Source organism: Schistocerca serialis, chromosome 8 (genome assembly GCF_023864345.2).
Source record: "Schistocerca serialis cubense isolate TAMUIC-IGC-003099 chromosome 8, iqSchSeri2.2, whole genome shotgun sequence".
Taxonomy (NCBI): domain Eukaryota; kingdom Metazoa; phylum Arthropoda; class Insecta; order Orthoptera; family Acrididae; genus Schistocerca; species Schistocerca serialis.
In genome coordinates, this window is record NC_064645.1 from 15,118,672 (window position 1) to 15,135,437 (window position 16,766).

Genomic DNA, 16,766 nt, shown 5'->3' on the forward strand with positions numbered 1-16,766 from the left:
CCCAGCACCGACCCTTTGGGAACGCCCCACTTAACAGTGTCCCATTGGGACTGAACATCACTGCCACTCTCAATATTGCGGAGAATCACCTTCTGCATTCTGTTCTTAAAGTAAGAGGCGAACCAATTGTAAGCTACTCCCCTTACTCCATAATGGTCCAACTTCTGCAGTAATATTTTGTGGTCAACACAGTCAAAAGCCTTCATTAAATCAAAGAGAACACCTATCGTTCGCAACCTTTTATTTAATCCGTCCAAAACCTCACAGAGAAAAGAGAATATAGCATTTTCTGTTGTTAAACCATTTCTAAAACCAAACTGAACATTTGACAGCAAATTATGTGAATTTAAATGCTCCAGTAACCTTGTATATACAACCTTCTCGATAACTTTAGCAAACACCGATGGCATAGAAATAGGTCTAAAATTGTCAACATTATCAATGTCTCCCTTTTTATAAAGTGGCTTCACTACCGAGTACTTTAATCGGTCAGGAAACCGACCACTCCTAAAGGAAAAGTTACAGATATGGCTGAGAACTGGGCTAACATACATAGAACAATACTTCAGTATTCTGCTAGATACCCCGTCATATCCATGAGAGTTCTTGGTCTTTAGTGATTTAATTATTAACTCAATCTCCCTCTTGTCAGTATCATGGAGGAGCATTTCAGGTAACAGTCTCGGAACACTTTTTTCTAAGAGCGCTATATGATTCCCTGTTGGGACTAGGTTTCTATTTAGTTCACCTGCTATATTCAGAAAGTGATTATTAAATACTGTACATATATGCGACTTATCAGTAACATGGACATTCCCACTACGCACTGATTCTATATCCTCGACCTGTCTCTGCAGACCAGCAACTTCCTTTACGACTGACCATATGGTTTTAATTTTATCCTGAGACTTAGCTATTCTATCTGCATACCACATACTTTTTGCCTTCCTAATAACATTTTTAAGCACCTTACAATACTGTTTGTAATGGGCTGCTGCATTTAGATTTTGACTGTTTCTAACGTTTTGATGTAATTGCCACTTTGTTCTACAAGATATTATTATCCCTCTAGTCAGCCACCCAGGCTGCCTGTTTGTGCTAGTACCCTGTTTTAAACGTTCTAACAGAAAGCAACTTTCAAAGAGCATGAGAAAAGTCTTGAGAAGAGCATTATATTTATCGTCTACTGTATCAGCACTATAAACATCTTGCCACTCTTGTTCCTTTATAAGGTTTACAAAGGTCTCTACAGCAACTGGATCAGCTTTCCTGAACAGCTGATGACTATATTTAACACATGTTGCAGCATAAAAATCTTTTAAAGTTAAAATTTGCGCATCATGATCTGAAAGGCCATTCACCTTTTTGCTAACAGAATGCCCTTCTAGTAATGAGGAATGAACAAAAATGTTGTCTATGGTTGTTCTACTGTTCCCTTGCACTCTCGTTGGAAAGAATACGGTTTGCATAAGATTATATGAATTAAAGAGGTCTACCAACATCCTCTTCCTTGCACAATCACTTATACAATTAATATTGAAGTCACCACATATAACTAACTTTTTGTATTTCCTATAAAGTGAACCAAGAACCTCTTCTAGCTTTAGCAAAAATGTTGTGAAATCGGAGTCTGGGGATCTATAAATAACAACAGTTACAAGATTAGCTCCATTAAATTTAACCACACCTGCACAACATTCAAACACATTTTCAGTGCAGTACTTTGACACATCAATTGACTCAAATGGGATGCCGTTTTTCACATTCATGGCTACTCCCCCACACTGCAAAGAGCTCCTCGAAAAGCAGCCAGCCAACCTGTATCCTGGTAAAGGAAGCCTCTGAATTATCTCCTTATTTAAGAAGTGTTCAGATATACCAATAATTTCAGAGTCAACATCTATAAGCAGTTCACTAACTTTACCTCTAATACCTTGTATATTTTGATGAAATATACTAATTCCCTTATTACTCGGATACCTAAGCTTTGTCAAAAGTGATTCCCTTGTTAGAGAAACTTCCCTTAAGCAGAAATACCTATCAGCTGACTTCAATCTAAAAAAGGTGCAGCTCTAACACCCACTACTGCAGGAATTTTCCCACGAGTGATCCCACCAACCCCACCTATGCTGTCACGTATAAGCTTTGCCAACCTCCCCTTCCCATACCTGTTGAGGTGCAGGCCATGTCTAGTGAGTATTATGTGACTTTTCTTTTGACAAATACATGAGTACATAGTGCACAAGCTGCCAGCAACCAACACAATTTTTCTGATATATAAACTACTTTTGAAGTGCCAAAATGTACTAGAACAAATAAAATGTCTATAAAATGCCGCACTGTGCAACGTACTTGTGGTGAGACAGTCACAATTCCTGAAATCCATTGCCCACGGCCTCTGGTCTGCTGAGGAGCACTGCAGACCTGGGTCCGAGGATAAACCATGAAAATCTGCTGCATCGCACCACACACAAGCAGATCCGGCCTGCAGGCAGATCAGTGGGACTAGATCAGACAGGCAGGGCCTGCACATTAGTGGAAACTGAACGGCAGGCCAGACACATTACAGATACTCGCAGAAACGGCCTGCAGTTTTAGGTCGTCACGGAAATCCACTCGTGTGGCCAGCTATTCAGAGTCACAGACAGCGCGTCGACGAAATGAGGCCACGGTGCTCGATCCGTACGAATACTCCGAGAATCGATAATAATGAGGATAGGTAGCGAGTCACCGTAAGGCCGATTGCTGAACCAGAACGGGCACATAGAAAAGACAATCACACTCTCACAACTAAATTTTCAGCCACAGCCAAACAAGAGCACACACGCATTCACACAATCACTAAGACGCAACTCACGTACGCAGGGCTGCCAGCTCTGGCCACTGCGTCTACAGTCTCTCAGAATCAGATCCGAACAAACCACTCCCCACACCTCCACGCCTCTCGTCGGCAGCTGCTAGGCTGGCGGTAAGAAGTGTCGGCAGCACCGACTGCGAACTGATGGGAATGGTAGGAAGGGGAGAAGAGAAGCAGCAGCAATGAGGGAGTAGGGAAGAGGCGCACGTGCTCAGCGACGGTGCACGACACATCAGTAAACAAACCATTTCACATACCGAGACAAAAATGAGTATTTCTAGTGTTTTTTCAAATTTCCCCAATTTCCCTGACGTGTTTAAAATTCCCCGATATTCCCCAATTTCCAGAGCCTGTGGCGACCTTGCAGACATTCTGTCACAGCTGAGAATTAATTTAAAGAGAGGTAAATGTCTACGGGTTGGGCAGATATAAAATTATAAGAGCATACAAGGACTCTCCCCACACCCATTTGTGGAGGCAGAAACTTCACTCCTATCCGATCCCCACCGACCACATAATGGGCTCACCAAGTTACAGAGGAAGAAGATGACCTAGCCAGGACATTCAAAATAGCAAAAGTCATAAATCTATAAACGTAATGAACATCAGATGGGCTGCCGACAAGAAAATAAGGTGAGAGTAACAGTGACGTCAAGAGGTGGGTGGGCGCGGGCGAGTGTCGCTCGGGGCTCGGCGTGTGGCGGGAGTCTCCCCTCCCTCAGCTGCCCCTCTCCGGAGAGTCGAAGTCTTAAAGAGGGGAACAGCACCCACTATCTTGTCAGCAGCCCATCTGATGTTCATTACGTTTATAGATTTATGACTTTTGCTATTTTGAATGTCCTGGCTAGGTCATCTTCTTCCTCTGTAACTTGAAACCCTATTAAGCAGATACTCTGTCAACAGCTAGTACGGAGGGTAAGAAATAATGAAGGTCTCGGCTACAATGGAGTGTTGCCCCTAAAACACAAAATAGGGTATGGCAGAAAAAAGGGCAAACCACACCTGAAAGTGATTAAAACAGAGTAGGAGAGGTATGACCGTGGCAGCTGATAGAGATGGTGGTGTTGACAATCCCACAGAACCAGCCAAACCATCCCGCACCATCCCAAAAGCACTTCAAAACCACCGTACGCTGTCCACCAACATTAGAGGTGAACAATTCGGAAGACTGTGCTACGTAGGATAGGAGATTCATTACAGCGGTACAGCAGCAGTCTCCTCGATAGTGTAGAGTTTGTTAAAAGGGACAGTAGCTCACCAGATGTTCTGTTTCTGAGTGAACAGAGGTCTGCAGATCTCCACACACTACTGTCTACGTGAATGTCGGGTGGGTAATCGCTTCTCCAGCCAAACAGGCAGCCGGTTCATTCCCTGGACTCAGGACCCAGAGACAGACAACTGAGCAGGCACTGCAACCGAGGTCACGGAAAAGATCGTAAACAGTATGTGACGAAAGTAACATCGGTCAATAGCACGGAGACTGCTCACTGGGTCACTACAAATTAAGATCTCATCAACAGAAGTCTGTTTTATAAAACTTAAAGCTCTGTTAATGACTATCAGCTCTGCAGTAAAAACACTAGATGTTCCTGGTAGCAATTTTCTTTTTTAAAAAAAAGGGTTAGCAGGAGGCGTAAAGCATATCCTGCCTTACTCGGGGTTTCAGAGCTACTACCATCCTGATACTCCTGATGAACTGACAAAAACAGACATTGAAAGATAACAGGGATGATGCAGGTTGGTCTCAATTCGTGGTCTGGGTGCTAACGGAGGGGGCAGAACACAGTGTGCACATTCTGAGCAAGTTACGTGGGGGACCTCCAGGTGCATTCCGACTGTTAATCACCCCCGAGGGTGGGTGGATCGGTGCCCCTTATCCGAGAAGAATCCGATAAGTTGGACAATTAGGAAAACATTCGAGTGCGATTGCGTAAGTGAGCTGGAGTTGGTACTGTGAGAAACGGAGAGGTAAGTTCTCTGCTTCAGCAAAGACTTTAAGCAGAACTGACCTGCTTATTGTAGTTCTTTCCTCAGTAGCATCATCACTCTTTTATCAGTGAAGTTGAAAGTCCAAATGAGTGAGGGATGGTGTTTACTCAAAAATGTACATATAATCTAGATTGCATTAACACACATACATGCATTCTTCACTAAGTTCAACTGTTAAGAACAGTGACCCGTTTATCAATTACAAAAACTTACTAGCCCACAAAACCAGATCGACATCTACAATAACAGTGGTGAAGTTAATTGTTTGACTGTGGTACAAAATACAGTCAGTATTTACACAAAAAAGTCACAGTTCCTTTTTAACACTACCCTGTAGTAATTTATTACAGAAATGATTACACTTCGGTAGTTCAATCCAGTCCATAACGAGCTTCAGTATTCAACAATCGGTAGTTTTGATGACCGTAACATTTCCTACCATTTTTCAATCACAACACAGTTTAGTAAAGATGTTCATTAATTTAGGCTACAGAAATCACTCAAAAATTATTAAGCATCCAAGTCTCGAGCTTTGCTGTTGTCAGTGGACATATTTTTGCTCGCCGAACACACGTAGTAGTGGCACAAATTGACACTGGGGGTGCTCCCCACATAGGTCTTACTCGTGAGCTTTCAAACGACCGACTGCCAATTCTGGGTGAAGTCTGACTCTTTGTAGACTGGCACAAGAACAAACTGCTATTTTGGAGGCTACATTGTGGTTTAAAAATGGCTAGGTTGGATTTTTCTGATTTTCTTATATTACAAGAACTAATATGATTTTGGCTCACAGAAAATGTTGCTGGTCAGAAATTCAGAAAAATACCTGGGTGCTATTACTTTCACACAATGTAGATCCCTTATTTACATGCATCAGTGCCCTACTGCAAATTAGGATAAATTATATGAAATTATTAATTATTAAATCAATTAATCAATACTGCATATCATTTTATACACAAAAATAAGTAGTCAAAAGTCATAATCTAACAGTAGCTATGATGAAATTTGTAATGGAAGACGGGGCTGCTGATGTATTTGAATGTCAACTGTCTTGTCACTGGTAATTTAAAGTACTTTCCATAAAAGTCAGAATGCTCAGCATTCTGTTGGTATGGGTCATTAAATTAAATTGTGCCGATTAGCTCACCAAGTTTCACACGTATCGAACTATGGTGTTAACCCCAATCGATTGTAATACTTAATCAACACCTTCCACAGCCAAACTGATGCCACCAATGCAATCAGCGTAGTGAGAAGAATAAACTAAACAACAAAGCTAAATGGAGAAAGCCCAGTTACACCTCTGCAAAAGCAATACATGTGCCATATATGACTTACAAAACAGTACTGGAAACATGGTAGAAAATTATAGGAAAGAAAAAAAATTTGCTATCAGCAGATATTCAAAACTTAGCAGATGGGAGAGGAGAACCATGCTATATCACAGAGTGTCAAAGGAAGTAGTCTCAATGAAGTGGTCTCAATGAAGTGGTCTCAATGAAGTGGTCTCAATGAAGTGGTCTGATGATGATGATGAGTGGTGTGTGGGGCACTCAACTGCGTGGTCATCAGCACCCACACGAAGTCCCAATTTTTACACAACCCAATCTAGCCACAATCACAAATGATGATGATGATGATGATGATGATGATGATGAAGAAATGATGAGGACAACACAAACACCCAACCCCGGGCAGAGAAAATCCCCAACCGGTCCGGGCATCGAACCCGGGACACTGGAGCCCAGAGGCAGCCACTATACGACGAGCTGTGGACTGGTGCCAGTGACTCGACTTATTCCACGATGACAGACTCGGTGCAGTCATTTCAAATTTAAAGGTACCCCTGAAGCATAAACCTGGTGACCACCATCCAGTTAGGTCGAAACTGTGGCCCGGTACGTACGGAGTTAGGCCGAATAGGATGATTCGCTCCCTGAGAGGTGTGGGCGAGGAAGTGGAGAGGTTTAAGCTTACGCGTGCGGGCGACTCTTTAGTTAACAAATATGGGACAGCTGTGTCAGCCTTTTATCAAAGAGGAATCCCAAAAATTGAGACTGTGCAACAACATCCCGGCACTAAGTACACATGTTGAGTTCTGGGTCCAGACGGTGTAGTGGGACGAAATTAAGCGTCACCCATCCACCAAAGTCAGCCCAGTTTGCAGGTGACTATAAGTTTAATTTAGTTTTGTTTATGTGTTTTCTTATTATTTGTAATAGATGTGAATTATCTAAAAGTTTTGTATTTTTTTTATGTGTTTCATGTACGGAGAGGGCGGCGCAACGAACGGGGACAGCATCTTCGTTGCCGCGACCAGAGAGGAAATTGCTGGCCGCTATGCGTCGCGGGTCGACAGCCAAGGAGCAACAGAAGATCCTGGAACCGAGTTGTTGCGTCGTGTTTCTAAAAATTAAAAATGAATTTTTATACTCTTTTTGTACAACAATGACGTCATATAGAGCTTAATCTTATTGAAATGTCAGTCACTGTCTGTCAACGCTCAAGTTCACATCTGTATGTGTAGGAAGCTAATAAAATAGTGTATGCTATTAAAGTTGAAAAACGTGTCTTGAAGATTTATTTATGAAGAATTGTGTGAACGGATTAATAATATATTTGACAAGATTAGTAATTCTTACGTCGTTCGCCGAAACTTTGAATCTAAAAAGTTTATTTAATGTGTGATTCTGATATCGATTAGATCAAGATAACGTGTGTCAATATAATTTCTGAGGAGAAACAAACGAAATTTAAATTGGGAAAAGTTACAAAAACCAATTGGCCCAAGTGATGTAATTCTTTGCACACGACTCAACTGATGTTTTACAGTTTCGTTCAAGAACCATTCTATGACAATTTAAAAGAATATGAATCATTTTTGAAGTGGGTTGTAACTGACGTAGGTGACGAAGTCTGCACATGGTCATACATATATCAAACGAAAAACTAATACGTCGTTACACTATACCGTGGCGACCTTAGAAACAGGACTTGTGTGCAACTAAGGCACACAGGTACGAAACAAAACATCAAGAGTCCTTCGGAAGTCAACGCGAGTTTTCGTGGAGCCTTCACCAGCCAGCGGCGACTTCGTGGGTGTGGGCATCTGACGGAGCCGCAGCCAAGCAGTACGGTCACGCAGTTGTTCCACGAGAAGGCGCATCTGTTGGGCAGCAGCTGAACGCTGCAAACCCCGACAACCTTTTTTCTCCCTAAACTAATAGGCCCAGTACGTCAGCTGCGGGGCGTTCCTCCGGCTGGTAATAGAGGTGTTGCTGAGGGCTTCGCCTGTCTACGGCGGTGCCGGGCGTGGTAGCAGCCAGTGACGTTTCCGGTGTTCGACTCAGCGTCCTGCCGGTTGCGGAAGCGGGGTCGCAGCATCTCAGCGGCTGCATCGACGGCTGTTACATCTGCAGCCCATAGCAGCACACTGATCATCGAGAACTACAAATTACAATATTAGTGTCCGGTGAGTTTGTTTCAAGTTGGAAGTGGAGTGTTGTACATAGGGAGTGTGCTTTTACAGGATTGTTGATTACAAGTCTGCGTGTGTAAATAGTTAATATCTTACAATAATGTCGGGAAGTGAAATGTCAGACGAAGAGCAATCTATGTCCGATAGGAGCATGAGAGCCCTTTTTAGGGCGATCGCTAAATTAAAACAATCTAACGAGGAATCTACTGCTAGATTAAAAGAGGAATTAAAACAGTCTAACGAGGAATCTACTGCTAGACTTAAAGGGGAGCTAACAAAATCAACAGACAGGTTGCAGGAATATCTTAATGAAACCAGTCGAGAATTAAGTGATAAAATAGAGTCTTCTAAAGTTGAAATGCAGGAAAAATTAGTAGGACTTAGTAATAAGATTGCTGATAATTGTAAAAGGTTAGAAGAACATATCCAGGAATCGCGCGAGGAAAAAGCTCGCATGCGAAACGATATCACTGACTTAACCGAGAGACTAGATAGTGTCCATATCTTAGTTGTAAATGAAATACAGAAAAATAACGATATGTTACGAGATGAATTTTCTATGCAAACAGAAACTGTTCGCAGAGAATTATCGAAATCTATTAAAGAGGTCTCTACCAAACCTGTAGAGATTTCTTCAATAGATAATGTAGAATTAGAGACATTAACCCATCAAGTAGAAAAGGACCATACCGAAATCGAAAACATGAAATTTTTAATTACTGAAATATGCAGTAACCTTGAGACTGCCAAAGATAATAACATTGATGAAGGTACAGAGCGTTCACATCGTGAGCACAGTGAAGAATCGATATTAGCTAATCGCGTATCCAATACAGAAATGCGGATACAGGAAATTACTAAACGGTTATCGGAATTAGATAATAACGAGAACATTTCAGGTAGCAGAGGTAATAACGTAATCAGAGACAACAGTCACATCGAATTTGCTAGCACGGACGACAACAATATGAATAAAGCAATCACGGCAAGCCAATCCGATGCAACTCCGTCTCTGCAATCTAAACAAAATCCGACTATTTCTCTCGCAGAATGTCTGGATGACATAACGACAAATTCAAATGTAGCAAGTCGATTTCCTGTATTCAAACCAGGAGGCGAACTTCACCCTATAATCTTTATAAAAGCTTTTGAAACATCATTATCTCCTAAATGGAGTAATGAAAAACGCATTCAATTTGTAATAGGACATTTAGAAGCAGAAGCTGCGGAATGGGCAGTACTGCATAGAACTGAATTCAGGGATTGGGATGATTTTGTTAAGCAATTTAAACAAAATTATTGGTCAAGAGGAAAACAACAACACTTAACTTTAGAGTTGTTAGACCCTCCTCCATATTCTAAACGGTGGGGAGGTTATAGGAATTATTTTGAATGGCATTTAAACCGTGCTAGATTAATTGGAGAACCAGTTATTGAAAGACACCTAATACGAGTCCTAATTAGTAGGTTACCGTATTACATAAAGGAAAGAAAAATGTTATTCTACGAATTATATAAAACCTTAATAATGGGGACGAAACAGTTAACACTCGGGGTGTGTGGTTATATTTTAACGACTTGTTGTATTGGAAAGCACAGAGGGAACACCAGAGATGGAAAATCTGCATTCCGAAAACTGTTGTGGACGAGTTAATTACTTATATTCATGAAGGTTACGGGCATTTTGGAATTCATAAATGTATTAAACATCTAATGAAGTATTATTATTTCAAAAATATGTCCCGTATGGTGAGAAGTATTATTAGGGCTTGTGAAACCTGTCAAAAGGTTAAAGTTAATAACAAATCTAAGCGTTATAAATTATATGCTGTAATTCCTCGAGGTTTGTGGGATCTACTATCATTAGATTTTTTCGGCCCTCTGCCTCGGAGTTCAGGAGGATTAACATATGTGTTTGTTGTAATGGAATGTTGGTCCAAACATGTGAAGCTATATACTTTGAAACGAGCGAATACAGCAAGCGTTATACGCTGCCTCACCCGAAATTACTTTGTTAACTGGGGAATTCCTAAACGACTTATGTCTGACAACGGTAGTGCCTTTATTAGTCAAAGATTTCAAGATATGATAAGACAATATGGAATCAAACATATCTTAATTTCGAAATATGACCCTCAAAGTAATTTAGTAGAAAGAGTCATGAAAGAATTAGGACGATTATGTAGAACTTATTGTGCACATAAACATACTCGGTGGGCCAAACTAATGCCTGAATTCGAAAAGATATTAAATGAATTGCCTCACCTAACGACGGGATTATCACCTATAGAAATTTTAGGCAAACGAATTATAGGTGAGCCTTTACTAGCTGCTCTACCTTGGCCACCGGTAAATGAGATCCAACAATGCATTCCAGACGAAAAAGTTTGTGAACAGATTGTAAAAAATGCCGAACGGAGAGTTAAAAGTTATAATCAACAGGCTATAGAACCCTCATTTCAGTTAGGAGATCTTGTGTTAGTACGATCTCGTCCTAAAAGTTCTAAGATCGGTAAGGAATGTAGAAAATTCTTCTTTATCTTTGAAGGTCCATATGTTGTACATAAGATTGTACATCCCAAAGCATTACTTCTTATGGAACCTTCATCAGGTGTAATTAAAGGATTATATAGTGTTGATCAAATGAAACCCTTCATTCCTAAATAAGTTAATATTTAGTATATGTTACACACGGAAGAGCGTTCATAGTTTATTCATGTGAAGTTTTCGTGATAGTTACGTATTATTTTAAAGAATGAAACAGAAAGCTTAAACAAGTGTTCTACAATAATCTAATGGTACTTCAAAAGGAGAAAGATAACCAAAAGGGGGATTTATATAGAAGAAATTTTACTCTTAGGTCAAAAGGAATTTAGCGTATTTTAAATTTACTCGGATAGTAGGAACCAAAGGGGATGGTTAATAGTTTAGGGACCATGGGCGTCCAGAGCTATAAGGCTCACGAGAACATAGCAGAGTGCCTTTAATAGAGGTTTGTAATAGTGTTAATATAGAACACACCAAACGGGGCTCTCTCGCTTGTTTCTCCTAAATAAATTGCCATTACCCAACAAGGTGTCCGAAGGTAAAGAAGGCCGTGCCGAGATTCTAAAGAAAGTTTTGCTTGATTTCTTCCTGACCTCAGGCAAAAATAAGGCATTGGGGAAAAGAATGACGTAAAGTGAATAGTACTATTAGTTACTGTGAGAAACTTATGAGTAATATACATTTTTGGAAAGAATAACTCTAGTAAATAAATGAAACTGAAACTAATCTATCACAATTTGAACGCTCTGTCCTAATGTAACAACGTTAAAGAACGTACTAAATTAGTATTTATTAGCAACTATTAACTGAAGAGGAGCAATCTCCCTATATTCGGTTACGAATTACCATAATAGCACAATTAAGAGTAAATGACAAATAGTCACAACAATATCGTATTAAAAGGATTAAATCTATCTAAGAGCAAGGACTCTAGGTTACGTAAAATGTGAGGAAATTGTATTAACAGTTAAATATTGTATATTGAAAAGTTTTAATTTCGGTTAAAACCTGACAAACTGAGCCTGTGGGTGGGGTATGTAGTGGGACGAAATTAAGCGTCACCCATCCACCAAAGTCAGCCCAGTTTGCAGGTGACTATAAGTTTAATTTAGTTTTGTTTATGTGTTTTCTTATTATTTGTAATAGATGTGAATTATCTAAAAGTTTTGTATTTTTTTTATGTGTTTCATGTACGGAGAGGGCGGCGCAACGAACGGGGACAGCATCTTCGTTGCCGCGACCAGAGAGGAAATTGCTGGCCGCTATACGTCGCGGGTCGACAGCCAAGGAGCAACAGAAGATCCTGGAACCGAGTTGTTGCGTCGTGTTTCTAAAAATTAAAAATGAATTTTTATACTCTTTTTGTACAACAATGACGTCATATAGAGCTTAATCTTATTGAAATGTCAGTCACTGTCTGTCAACGCTCAAGTTCACATCTGTATGTGTAGGAAGCTAATAAAATAGTGTATGCTACTAAAGTTGAAACACGTGTCTTGAAGATTTATTTATGAAGAATTGTGTGAACGGATTAATAATATATTTGACAAGATTAGTAATTCTTACGTCGTTCGCCGAAACTTTGAATCTAAAAAGTTTATTTAATGTGTGATTCTGATATCGATTAGATCAAGATAACGTGTGTCAATATAATTTCTGAGGAGAAACAAACGAAATTTAAATTGGGAAAAGTTACAAAAACCAATTGGCCCAAGTGATGTAATTCTTTGCACACGACTCAACTGATGTTTTACAGTTTCGTTCAAGAACCATTCTATGACAATTTAAAAGAATATGAATCATTTTTGAAGTGGGTTGTAACTGACGTAGGTGACGAAGTCTGCACATGGTCATACATATATCAAACGAAAAACTAATACGTCGTTACACTATAACGGACTGCGGTAGGACGACACAAATGCGTGTCTCACATTTTTGTCGAAGAGAATTGGAGGTCGCGGGAAAGGGTCCAAGTGGAGGCTCCATGGATACACCTTGAAATTGTTGTTTGGTGAAGGCTACAGACTGGGAGCTGTTACAAATGCAAAAGCTGAAACAATGTCAGTGTGACGAGAGGTACAACAGGTTGTGAAATGCATGGAGCCCTGCCATTTTTTTGGACCCGTGCACTCTGAGTGGTGTACCGACTGTAACACGAAAAAATCAGTGGAGTAAAAGCCGACAAAAATCAGTAGGGCGTCTTGAAAGCCCCTGTCATTTAGGTTAAGTAAAATGTGATCATGCTGGGCAGTGTTGTATGCCTCATGGAGATAAAAAAGGCTTCAATGAGATTTCACCGTTTAGAACCACCCCATCAGATTGCTGTTTCCAACCTAACCACACGGTTAATTGAGGATTGTTCCTCCTGGAAACTGGGGGACAAAAGGCCCAGTGATTCGAGAAACCAGAACAACCGTCGGGCCACCATCTTTTCGAGCAGTTTTCAGAGCACACTGATGAGGCTAATCGGTCAGTAGTTGTAAATGGATGTCTGGATTTTGCCTGGTTTAAGGATAGGGATACTATCTTGACCCTGAAAAGCAAAAATACTTTCTGGCCAGGTTTGAGTAACATTCACATGTTGGATGATGAACTGAACCAGGGCCTGAGGCCACACTGTTTGACGCGTCAAGAGCCTGAAAGAGTTCCTGATCAGAGAAAAGTTCATTATATAATCAATCTTGACCAGGGGGGGGATAGGGAGGTGTCTTCAACATGTCTTATGTATTTTTTTAAAAAGAAAGAAAGAGAGAGATGGGGGGGGGGGGGGGGGAGAGAGAGAGAGAGAGAGAGAGAGAGAGAGAGAGAGAGAGAGAGAGAGAGAGAGAGAGAGCTATATGGCTATGTTGTGGGATTCATATGAATGGTTCAAATCTTATCTTTGTAACAGGCACCAAATGGTAAAGATACAGGGAAAGTTTACTCATCAGAATACCAAAGAGTCGGATATGGGGTGCCACAAGACTCCCTGCTGGCACCACTGCTGTTCTTAATATTTATAAATGGCATGCCAAGCCATGTATCAGCAGCAGGTACAATATTGTTTGCTGATGACACCAATCTGTCTGTTAAAGCTATGAATGATACTGGCCTTCAGAAGACAGTCACAGTAGCGCAGAAAGATGAAATGTATTGTTTATGGATAACATTTTAATTGTGAATGACAAAGAAAGAGTTTCGGTAGACTTCAGACATAAAACAAACTAGGAGCCACATAACAACAGAACTTGGGCAGTGTAAGATAAAGAAAACCCGTGTCACTAAATTTTTAGGAGTACGGATAGATGAAAATGTAATGTGGGGAAAACATACAGAAATGTTTCTTGCATTAAACATGTAAGTACACCACTGGCCCTATCGTAGACTTTTACGCCAGAGCACAATAGGAACTGGTGGTGGGCAGAAAGATATTTAATCGGCAGAGAGAGTCACTGATCTTTGGAATGTTTTGAAACTCCGTCAGGGAAAAATGAGGGCAAGAAAAAAATGAATGGGTACATTCTCGCAAAGAGAAGTAAAGGGGTAGAAAAGAAAGGTAAAAATATGGCGTATATCCTGGTTCACAAACAGAACAGGGTACAAGACTAACGAAGAAGTAAAAGAAGACAGTTTATTACTAGCACCTGTGCACCAAATGACACTATCCAATTTAGCTAACACTCTCAATCTAACAAATATACCAAAATCAAATAGGTCTTAGCTCCTTTACAGGATTCTAAAAGTGGAACTCATTTTGAATACAAAAGCAGAATGATCTAAGTTGTGCCGACAATGTGCTCACATCCAAAGTTCCCATGTCAGTTTTACAATGTTACAGCCAGCAGGTTACTTACCCGACATGGTATTCCTTGTCAGCCCACAACCTCAAATCTCGCGACAGCTTTCTCCAACGACGGCACACTTTCCGTACCACGTCCACTAGGTCAGTGAAAGACAAGTGAGAGAAGATCTTTATCAGTATCTCCTCAGGCAAGTCGTCAATGCTCATACGCCACACTGCAGCGCCTTCTCCCACGTGGCACAGTCCACTGTGCTCAGACACTGAAGCCATTTCACTGTCGAGCCTGCAGTCGGACTACGGTGAGGTGGAAGGCGCCAGGGGAGGTGACGAGCTGTCGAGTGGACGTCTGTCGGATATGCTTGCAGACACTGCAAAAAAACATAAACAGCATTACAAACCCGCACTCACACGGATTTCAGCTACTTCCCACTGTGTTAATGGAACAAATAACAGCAACGACATGCCAACATTATTTGACAACTGTCGCTGAAATCATTTCTTATGGCTGAAACTATTTCAGGACAAGTTAATAGTGTGATATTGAGCCAACAGACCGCTCACATCATTGATGTGATAGAGATATGTGCCTTAAGGAATAACTGACAGCTGACATAATAAAAAACAGAAACACTGCAATATAAATTCCGATGATGTCACAGGATCTCCATTGGCACTGAGAGTCAGGAATGCTGTTCTTTTTAATGCCATCCGATGTAGGTGTACCGTAGGTCTGTAGAAAAGCGTAGCATTCCAAAAGATTGGAAAAGGGCACAGGTCATCCCCGTTTTCAAGAAGGGACGTCGAACAGATGTGCAGAACTATAGACCTATATCTCTAACATCCATCAGTTGTAGAATTTTGGAACATGTATTATGTTCGAGTATAATGACTTTTCTGGAGACTAGAAATCTACTCTGTAGGAATCAGCACGCGTTTCAAAAAAGACGATTGTGTGAAACCCAGCTCGTGCTTTTCTCCACGAGACTCAGAGGGCCATAGACACGGGTTCACAGGTAGATGCCGTGCTTCTTGACTTCCGCAAGGCGTTCGATACAGTTCCCCACAGTCAAAGTAAGGGCATATGGACTATCAGACCAATTGTCTGATTGGATTGAAGAGTTCCTAGATAGCAGAGCGCAGCATGTCATTCTCAATGGAGAGAAGTCTTCCGAAGTAAAAGTGATTTCAGGTGTGCCGCAATGGAGTGTCGTAGCACCATTGCTATTCACAATATATATAAATGACCTTGTGGATAACATCGGAAGTTCACCGAGGCTTTTTGCGGATGATGCTGTGGTACATCGAGAGGTTGTAACAAAGGAAAATTGTACTGAAATGCAGGAGGATCTGCAATGAATTGACACATGGTGCAGGGAATGGCAACTGAATCTCAATGTAGACAAGTGTAATGTGCTGCGAATACATAGGAAGAAATATCCTTTATCATTTAGATACAATATAGCAGGTCGGCAAATGGAAGCAGTTAATTCCATAAATTTTCTGGGAATAGGCATTAGCAGTGATCTAAAATGGAATGATCATATAAAATTGATCGTTGGTAAAGCAGATGCCAGACTGACATTCACATGAAGAATTCTAAGGAAATGCAGTCCGAAAACAAAGGAAGTAGGTTACAGTAAACTTGTTTGTCCACTGCTTGAATATTGCTCAACATTGTGGGATCCGAACCAGATAGGGTTGATAGAAGAGAGAGAGAAGATCCAATGGAAAGCAGCACACCTCGTTACAGGATCATTTAGTGATTGCGGAAACGTTACGGAGATGATGGATAAACTCCGGTGGAAGACTCTGCAAGAGAGACGCTCAGTAGCTCGGTACGGGTTTTTGTCGAAGTTTCGAGAACATACCTTCATCGAGGAGTCGAGCAGTACATTGCTCCCCCCAACGTATATCTCGCGAAGAGACCGTGAGGAGAAAATGAGAGAGATTAGAGCCCACACAGAGGCATACCGACAATCTTTCTTTCCGCGAATACGGGACTGGAATAGAAGGGAGAACCGATAGAGGTGCTCAAGGTACCCTCCGCCACACACCGTCAGGTGGCTTGCGGAGTATGGGTGTAGGTGTAGATGTAGATGTACTGAAAATCT

The 16,766-nt window shown here is 41.0% G+C and overlaps 1 protein-coding gene across 3 annotated transcripts in view; it reads right to left on the reverse strand.

The window, feature by feature from the left end:
* Positions 1–16,766, reverse strand: part of LOC126416697 (uncharacterized) — a 130,384-nt gene that overhangs the window by 58,321 nt on the left and 55,297 nt on the right. For all 3 annotated transcript variants that reach the window (XM_050084504.1, XM_050084503.1, XM_050084505.1), the window contains exon 2: positions 14,708–15,023. In XM_050084504.1, coding sequence (XP_049940461.1) covers positions 14,708–14,925 — 218 coding nt within the window. In that variant the 5' untranslated portion in view covers positions 14,926–15,023. The remainder of the gene's footprint in view (positions 1–14,707; positions 15,024–16,766) is intronic.